The following is a 9,972-nucleotide window of genomic DNA, read 5'->3' as shown; positions in this document are numbered from 1 at the left end:
CACCCCTGTTCATTTTGGAGCAGCTGCAAGAGTTTATTAAATTCATTATAGTGGTGTGCTAGAAAGACAAACTCCAAGAAAACCACCTGATTCACAAAATTGACAATCTTTAAATCTTTAAACTGCCCTAAAGCATTGTAGCAGAAATCCCACCCACAGCCAAGATTCCAGTTCCTACAATGCCATTCATGCATCTTCGCAGGTTAATTAACTAGTTTTTGCTATAGTTCCTCTACAATAGCAATTACATTAACAACAATAAGACCATTGAATATTTACTTTATACTGGAATGTTGCAAAATGTACCATATGTATGTATATTTTTATTTATATAGCTCTACTTATTTATGCAGTGCCTGTACAGCAGAACAATAAATTCATAGAACAAACAGGGGGTCATTACAATAATAGATAAATATAAAATACAATAATAAATACAAAGTCCTGTTGCATTAAACATTCCACAGAGCTAAGTGTCAAAGAGACAAGAGGAAGAAGGTCCCTGTCCAGTAGAGCTTATAATCTAAATGGGAGGGTAACTTACAGACACAAATAGGAGGATGTTAAATGCTGCAGGTTCCAGTGGTTGGTGCTGCAATATAAGTGCCAGATCCCAGTTCCAGTGTTCTGCAAGTGTTTTAAGAGACAGAGGAAAGATTCTCTCTAAAGAAATTCAGTGATGGTGTTCCAAATGTAAGAAACAGCAAGGCATAAGGGTTTAAAGCAGTTTTACAGCAGTAATAGTGGGGGGGTGGGGGGTGGCTGTTGCTCTGAGAGGGGCAGAGGAGTTGCCAGGAATGTTTGAAGACACAGAAGAGATGTAGTGAGGTGCAGAGGAATGGAGTTTGTAAGTTATTCTTTGTTTTATGGGAAGCCATGATAAGGACTTCAGCAGTGGAGGGGGCTGTACCCTCTTGGACAAAAGGTGAAGGATTCTTGCAACAGGAATTAATACAGAACAGACTGTAGTGGGGAGTGATGCGCGTTCCATTTAGTAGCAGGTTGCAGTAGTCTAGTCAGGATAGGATAAGAGCATGCATGAGCATCGTAGCTGTTGCTTGTGAAAGAAAGGGACAGATTTTGACAATAATGCGTAAGAAAAAGTGATCAGTTTTGACAGTGGAGTTAACACAGCATGTTGCATTCTGTGCTTACATACACTTGTGTGAGTACACCGCCAATAGGAAAGAATAGACTCATGACGAGGTTGGCTATTAAATTCATCAAGGGTGTGTGTCTAACAAATAAACATCCCCATAAATTTTACATTTCTTTCTCTTTTAAATGAGCCTGCCTTTTGTTTTCTTGTTTGAAATCCTATTTAAATGGCAAAGTTAAGCTCTCCTCCTGTGTCCTTGTAGGATGAGCTAATGCTGCACTGCATAGGCCTAGCAATAAAGTCTCCGAAGAGACCCATTATGTGACCTTGAATAAAAATATCACATCCTCTTGTAGGCATCCAGTAACCTCAGTGTGAGGAAATATAATAATGTCTCAAACAGGAAGATCAGCATTTCATTGTCGGCAAGACTGTCTGCAAGGAAAGACACAACATCTAATATTAAAAGGAAACTAAAGTCCTAAAACATATTCCACTCAATGCCCACCCACGTCCATCTCATAACACAAGCACTTACACAAGTCACAAGCTGGTTTTAGAAAATCAGCATATTGTCAATGCATCTTATACAAATCACTTACCAAAACCCAGCTCATCCCTTTAAAATCAGGCACTTTTTAAAATTAATATTATTTTTTATTACAGCTCTGACATAAGGCACAGTGCTTTCTAGAGATACATATATATCATTTACATCAGTTCCTGTCCCAGTGGAGCTTACAGCCTAAAATTTCTACCACACTAGGGTTGTTTTCAGCAGGAACCAATTAACTCACATCCTGAATTAAGTGTTTAATTTATTTAGCTGCATACCTCAGATTGCACTGGTCTCTTTGCACCTCTGCTATGGGCATATAAAGTAGTTGCTATTTAGCCATTCAGCATGTGAAGTTCATGTGTCCAGGCTTAATGAAGTGGCAACCATACTGGTAAGACCAATTCACAAAAAGTGCTGTTATCCTAAATCTAAATCAAATGTATTTTATGCTGGTTTCAGATTTTAACCCTATCTTATGCAAATAATTTTTATGTCAAAAGGTGTTTTGAATTTAACTTCCATTTTGATATTATTAACGTGAGATCCAAAAAACTTACATCAAGTTGTACCAAAGTGAACAAAAATGCTGCCTTTCCAAGGTATTGTGACTATAATATACATTTTATGACATGTTATTTTATTAAAGGATGAGTGAAGGGTTAATAACTGGAGGGTGCCAAATGGACAGGCTCCCCCCAGTCAGTGTTGTAACTACATGGCACCAGGTCCCCCTGCCCACTCACAGGTAGAACAGCTGGGGAGGAGGATTTCTACACAACTACAGAGAAAGCAGACCCTGCAGTCTGTGCCTCCCTGCAACCACAGGGTCGTTTTCCTGCCCCAGTGATTATAATCTCTTTAGCAAACATAAAGTCAAAACTTAGCACAAAATTATCTCTACTGTATATGCACACCACCCAGGGCAGCTGCTAGTGATCCTTAGGACTAAAGACAAGATGGAGGTACAGTGTTTAATATAATAGCAACCCGCAATGGTGCAATATACCCCATTATACCAGGTGTTTTGATCACTACTGCAGGCAGCGCCAATCAATACCTGGTTCTCAATGCAATTGATTTCCATTTGAGAGCAAACTAAATAGTAGAAGGTTGCCCTGTACAAGTGATGATCACTCAAACACAGAGCAGTCTATGTTGGGCAATAACCAATAATCCCTATGTACTATATTGAGCCAAATGCACAGCTGAGAGAGAGACAGATTTCTTAAAGGCTAATTTTCCTAAATGAGACACTGCTATTATCTGGCATTACCCTTTTCACTACAGTTAGAGTCAAAATGCACTGTCAGCATGTTGTGTATCAGTTGTCCAGCTTTTTAATGGTTTGCAGAAAGAAAGCAGAGCAGAAAAAGTTAATTAAAGTAATGAACATTTGTAACAAGTTCTTCCTTCCAGATTTTAGGCAAAGTATACGTAACGCATGTAAGATGCAGATGTGTGTACTTACCCCCCCTTCTTTTCACTGTTACCCAAATTAATAAAAACCATATTGAGAAAAAAAAATTATACGTAACCAAAGACTAAAGGGAGCATGACGAGATTTTATTTTAATTTTGGCAAACATTGATGGCTGTATAAATTATAACACATGCTTATTTTATTGACCTAACGCCTAAAAAAAGATTTTTTTACAGGTGACACAGAAGGTAGATTCTATCAGCCTGATTAGGTAAAACAAATAATTAAGGTAATGGTAATAATTACACGCCCACAGTGCAAAGTATGTGTATGAGCTATAAATAGAAGCTTACTAAACTGATCTGCAGTAACTAGTGTTATCTAACAGGTTGCTGTGCTGTAGATATTGCACTTTGTCACACAGAGTGTGCTCTGCTGCTCTCTGCCTATGTTTTTTAGGGCTATGAAATGTGGTGCTACTTGTAGCCAGCTACTTGTCACAGCTACAAAACACCGGAATACCCTACCATAGACACAGGCCCGGGCCTAGGGCGGCATAAATTTTGGGGTGGCATGCCGCCCAACCGGACTTGAATTTACTCACATACGGAGAACTGGGGACGGGACGCAGCAAAAACTTCAGTACATCCCATCCCCATTGCTCCATGTGCACGGTGTACGGATGCGCGATCCTGGGGGGGTGGAGAATGGGGGTGGTCTGAAAGGCAAATCCAGCGTTACAAAGACAATATTGAGAACTGTCTCTGCCAGGGACCCACCAAAAAACCTTAAACCATAGGCCCACTCTTCAAACTATTTTCCCCCCCTTTGCTCAATCAACCTCTTTATTCTCCTAGTCTTTTTTATTTACATGCTAGCATCTATTTTTCCATCTATTTCTCACCTTTGTTCCCATTCAAAAATAGGAAATGGCCATGAAGTAGACCAAATGATCAGGAGCTGGAGGGCCCACTGACACCTCGGCCCACCGGGAGTTTTCCGGGTATCCTGGTGGGCCAGTCCGACACTGGTCTCTGCTAAAACACATAGAGACAATTGCCAGTATTGTCTATTTCATAGCTGCAACATATAGTAGCTCTGTGTGTCATTGCCTTTAGGCAGGCAGAGAGAAGCTTATCCAGTCTCTTCTGCAGCTCAAGCAAATGCTGTACTTGTCAGTAAAGAGACATGGAGCTGAGGAAGAGAGTAGATCCACTTCTCTCCTCCTGCCTAAAAAGCACAAGCTGAGAGCAGTGGAGCCAACACTCTGGCATACACCGGAAGATCTGCTCAATTGGAATTATTTGCCCAATTTGGAAATCCAAGTGGTGGGCCAAATTAGGCTGAGGCTGTTGTTGGTATGACCCATAATTAGTTATTGATTAGGGAGACAAATGGAATTGTATATATGTATCAGATAGTGGGTGGTAACCAGAGTCAGACTGGGTTGTGTGGGCCAACAAGAGCTGGCATCCCAGGGGCCCCTGCTGCCCACACACACCCTGCCCTTCCCCCAAAGTGCACATATCTGATACTTACCTAGGCGAGATCAGGGGGGGGGGGTGCCAGTGGGGATCAAGTCTGGGTTGATGGGACCCAGTGTTCTGCCAGCCCAGTCCAACCATGGTGAAAATTACAGCTGAAATGCTGAACCTATGGGCTGTCAGTGGACAAAGTTCACCTTCAAGCCCAGTAGTCCCAAAAATGTCGACCAAGTAGACATTATGAAGGAGCAGGTGAGGCAGTCTATGCCTAACTAAAGAGATAGGAGACCCTGAACATGCTCTTGGGCCAAGAAAGTACAGTATACGGAGCCTAGTGGGTCACTAAGCCCTTTTTTCAATAAATCTTTGCAAATAATGTCTTATTTTTGCATTTGCGAGAGAGCCCTAAAAAATTGTCATGTTGACCAGTAACATAACCGATCCAGTTCTAGCATTTTAAGACTACAACCAACTTTACAAAAAAATGGTAAGGGATAGTCTTCCCAATGCCAGGACTGGATCACTATGTCCCCGTTGCCATGGCGTCAGAAAAGATCTCGAGAGAGTCTGTGATCTTTGGAATTCCACAAAGCACTTCTAGCTAGCACCAACTAAATAGCAGGTTGAACTACCATTTACCAAACACTGGTTGTAGTACTGTACTGGACTGAAGCCGGAGAAGTTCCCCTTTTTTCTCTATAATCCGTATAGCGCCGTCCCACCCAATTAGCGCTCAGTTTGCGCAGTAAGAAAGGGATTGCTCAGAGACTGAGGGTGCGTGAGTGCGCTGGCACTTATCTGATAGGGGCTGAGCTTTGCACAGGGTTGGGCTGCACATTTACCTCACGTTACTCAATCCTTCGCTTCTCCCTTACAGGCAGTTTGTATGACTCCCACTCAGTTATGTTTTATCACTCGTACAGCAGCTGCCAGGCCTGTGCCCAACCGCCTCAGGTCGCTGTGGGGAAACCTACCTTCCCACCTGCTATCGCATCACTTACCCCTTTCTTGGCTTTTGGTCAGTCCTCAATCCTCTTTCGCTTTATAGAGCCCACTTGTCCTCAATCCTCTTTCGCTTTATAGAGCCCACTTGTCCTCATTTTCAAACTTCCCTCTCTCCCCACCTCCCTCTCCTCCCCAAACAATGATGACACGGTCCCGGTAGGAGGGTTAGAGGGAGGCGGTTGCCCAGCCCCTGCACCGGACTCTGCCTGCCCGGCCGTGCGATGAAGAGCAGCCTGCGGTGCCGAGCCGCCCGGTGATGGAGCTGCTGCCCGTATGGCACAGGCCAGCAGTAGTAGCAGTACCGGGGGGGTCCCGGGGGGAAGCGGGGAGCTGTCCTTGGAGGAAGTGCTGAAATCCTACGAACAGCCGATCAATGAGGAGCAGGCGTGGGCCGTGTGTTACCAATGTTCCCGGGGGCTGCTTGGGCAGCCTTGGCCACCGAGGGGCAGAATTCGGGATCCCTCTTGTCTTCTACTGCACAGGGATGGGGCAATCACCGTTCTACCGGAGACCCAGGGCACGGCGGGTGAGTGGCATTCTGTATGGTGTTCTGTCTTCCTGTGGCGAAGAGCTTGCACTTTAGTGGCACAAAGGGAGAACTATTACGTTATTTGCTTATAACGAATCCTATACATAACGCTTGTAAGGCCAGTAGTAAGAAATGGCACGGTGTGTGGAGGGTTTGGGGCTGAGCATTGGCGCAAACTCGGGGGAAGATAGAGTTACACGGACTGAGTAGTAGAGAGAAACGTTACAGGCACGCAAAGTACCGGGATGAGTAACTTGTGTGCGCACCACAAACATGCAGATGTGTGACACTTTGCCATAAGCGCATCTTTCATGCCTGACTCAGTGTTCCACTGCCCCATGGATATCCCATTCACCCTTATAATAACCTTGCTTGCAAGCCTTTCTGTGTGTGTGGCACGCCTTGGGCACTCCTGGCTTGGGAAAGGCATGTTAAAAATGTAGCAGCTAAGGAAAACAACCATGGGAGATAAAATGCGACCTGGGAAGAAATTTCTCATTTCTGTACCAACTCCTTCCTATAGTACCCCCTACCAAGGCTTTTGGCACCTGTCTGTCCAATTCTTTATATAGAAAACCACCTAAACCCAACATGCTGGGTGCTCCCTAGGCTGAGAGCCAGCACCTGCCTGTGGGAAAAGGCTGGGCAAGCTGCACACAGGTGGAATGTGTATGTAATGCTGTGAGGACTCACCTTCAGCTTTATAACATATTGGCACTGGCTCTGGAACATGTTGTAAGCACCTTAATATTTTGTAAGACTTACCTGAATCTTCAAGCCAAATAGCTGAATTGTCATGCTTTTGACTATTGTTTACATTATGCAGCACAGGCCTGTCAGTAGCATCATGCCAGGAGTGAGCCAGCAGGCCTGTCAGTAGCATCATGCCAGGAGTGAGCCCCAGCTGCCCCCATTGCATTGCAGAGCGCACACAGCACCCTGGCCTCAGTGCATGTCACGGTATTTTGATAGCATAGTAAATCTGTATGTGGGATGTTTATGATATCACTCCCAAGAACATAATAAAGCAATCCTACCTTGCAGTGGAGTAACTAAAATTTCTCAAGCCCCTAGTGCAAAATAATTTGAGGGCACCTCAAATATTGGAATTGCTTGTTGTTCAGTGCCCCACTAGCCCTCTGTATCTCATGGGTACCCCAGCATTTGTAAAGCCCAGTTCTTCCTGGGATTTGTTATTTATGATAGCTACAGCTTAGATGTCTTTGACATAGATACATTCAAATTCACATTTTGAGCCAAATGTGATCCTGCATAGATTAAAGGGATTCCATTCTGCTTTTCACTCCCCTGATCCATTGTATGTATAGTGGAACCAGTTCTGTTTTTAGAGCTGCCTTTTAGAAGCATACTGAGAAAACCTTTACATTTAAGTTATAAGGCCGGATGAACTGGGGCAGAAATAGCATTACATAATGTCAGTTAAAAAAATTTTATGGTTAACTTCAAAAACACATATGATCTTAGCTGGGTAGTTGGCAACAGACAAGAAAAGAGGATTAGTTCTTTCACAGGCTGTAAAGTTGTTTTTGTTGGCATCGTCATAACCAGACATAGAAGTAACAGCATTGACTTTAATCACCAGACTTGCTTTGTTAATGCAAGCCAGCATAATTAGCCCATTATCTTAAAACAGTGTTTTGAAAACAGAAACCTTATTTTTCATTTTCCGCTACTCTATTGTTTGCTTTCACTGTAATCAATATTTTGATATTAGATATAAATAGTATTTTTCACATATTATAAACAAAAATTTTCATTTACTGTCTCGCTAATAGTGTTTAATATTTCCAGCTGACTCATCTAATCATATAATATATATATATATATATATATATATATATATATATATATATATATATATATATATATATATATATAATCTCATTATATAATAATAAATCAATAAATGAATGGAGAGCAGTCCTGTCACACTACTGTGGATCTGGTTTCACTGACTCCCGACAAAGATGGGGGACCGAAACTTTGAGCAAAATAAACCTTTGTAAAATTGATTCAGAATATTCTGTTCCGTGTCATTCTTCTGCATTGTGTTTATATACACACATAGATATACATATAATATTTTATTACTGGAACAAGGGCAGCGCTCCTAGGATTTAAAGAATTGCGAGCAGAATGGAAATGCAAAAATAGAAAAGTTTATTACTCGACGTTTCAGTCTCACACTGTGAGTGAAAAAAAAAATATATATTCTTAGATACCAAATCACAGTTTCAGTAAACAAACAAATCTGAGGTGTGGATCATTATTGTTAATGGGCTGCTGAACCTATAGGTTGGCGCAGTAATTTCATTCTAAAAAAAAAAAATGGCATTTCTAGCCATATACATTTTTAGGGTTTAGTTTTCCTTTTAATGATGACTTGGTGGCTGACTTTCTGTGTATGCCAGTTGTGATGGCTAAAGCCTAGCATATGTTGGTGCAGGGCTGGAGGTGAAAATCTTTAGCACCAAGTGTAGCAATATATTGATTGGTTGCAGAAATTTTCCTCTACTTTTCAAACTGCCAGCATGCTGGCATGCTGGCATGTAACCGTAGAGTTCTTCGATAGTCTGATCATTGTATCAAAGTTCAACCTTTTATCGTGAATAATGCATACATGTGTGTATTTAAGTTCATCATTTTGCCAATCTGTGAAACTAAAACTTTCCATGCCCTGAGGCAAACCTTGGCATTGTGAAGGACAAATAAGGTAAGGTAACAAAATCAGTAAGCAATTTAAATTGTCAGGTACTACAGGAGTTATTTAACTAAATAGACAGGCATACTGACAATATTAGAAAGAAAAAATCGCCCTCAGCACCCAATATCCAAGGGATAATTTATTCAAAAGTGCGTATTGTTTAGAAAACTGTGTGGCCTGGTTAGGAAGTTATGTTGCTGTCGTAGACATTCTCCTATGCATGTGTGCAGCAAACCACTACCTAAGCCACGTTACACCTGCAAGGTCAGGTGGGTGCTAAAAAGCCACTGTGTGAAGTATAATTGCCATGGTGTTGTCAAAAAAGTGACATGACTATGATTGTTAGTTTCCCTTTGAAAGAAAATCTGCTGTGTTCTTATCAACAAAATGATTATTGTAGCCAGAGAAGGTGCAAGGAAACTGGCAACACTGCAAAATGCAATGTACAGATTAGATGTAATTCTAAAATATGAGCAAATATCAGGAAGACTTGCACTCAGTGGGGCACACATATCCTATATGAGCTGCATTAGTGGCTGGCAGTCCCATAATCTGCCATTCTGACTTCAGATTATAATTCATAATTAGAGTGATGTACTTGAGCTTCTAGCATCAAAGCATTGGCATGAATCTTATTTAAAATACACTTTACTCAAATTATTTTTTCTTTTGTTGTAGAATGTGATGTACTGAAGCACCATATGATAGTCATTACTGTTGATTCAAACTTTCTGTTTGTCCATTTAGATACTTTATATTGGGGTGACTTGGTGTGTAATACATTGGTTGGTTGGTTGTTTATGGGACATGTTGCTGATATTCATAGTTTGGACCCTTAAATCCATTGAAAGCTAAGCATAATGCTTCACTGTATAATTACATTCTTGACAACTCTGTGGCAACAGTTTGGTAAAAGCTCTTTCCTGTTTCAGGAGAACAGAACTTGACTGGTCTGCAAAAACTCTAACTTTATTACAACTGATCACCTTTGGATTGGATTGCAATGCTAACTGTGAGCCAGGCCTGATCTATATCACTAGATTTTTATTTCTATTTATGAATTAATTTTCTTTCCAGACACTATCCTAAACCAAATCACACATACAGTGCTTTTTAGGGTTGACACCTTTTCTGCTTGTCTTTTTTCATATA

The 9,972-nt window shown here is 41.5% G+C and overlaps 1 protein-coding gene across 2 annotated transcripts in view; it reads left to right on the top strand.

Moving 5' to 3' along the window:
- Nucleotides 1-1,934: 1,934 nt before the first annotated feature.
- Nucleotides 1,935-9,972, top strand: part of spire2 (spire-type actin nucleation factor 2) — a 36,363-nt gene continuing 28,325 nt past the window's right edge. The window contains exon 1 of one of the 2 annotated variants that reach the window (XM_004913632.4): nucleotides 1,935-2,049. Coding sequence is in view for 1 of the 2 variants with exons in the window: in XM_002933684.3 (XP_002933730.2) it covers nucleotides 5,840-6,092 (253 nt within the window). In the remaining variant the exon portion in view is untranslated. Of the gene's footprint in view, nucleotides 2,050-5,813; nucleotides 6,093-9,972 lie in introns of those variants that run through there. The other variant, XM_002933684.3, reaches the window with a different exon arrangement.

The sequence above is a fragment of the Xenopus tropicalis genome, chromosome 4 (genome assembly GCF_000004195.4).
Source record: "Xenopus tropicalis strain Nigerian chromosome 4, UCB_Xtro_10.0, whole genome shotgun sequence".
Taxonomy (NCBI): Eukaryota; Metazoa; Chordata; class Amphibia; order Anura; family Pipidae; genus Xenopus; species Xenopus tropicalis.
Note: the sequence above shows the minus strand (reverse complement) of the source record. Positions and strands in the feature narration are given on the sequence as shown.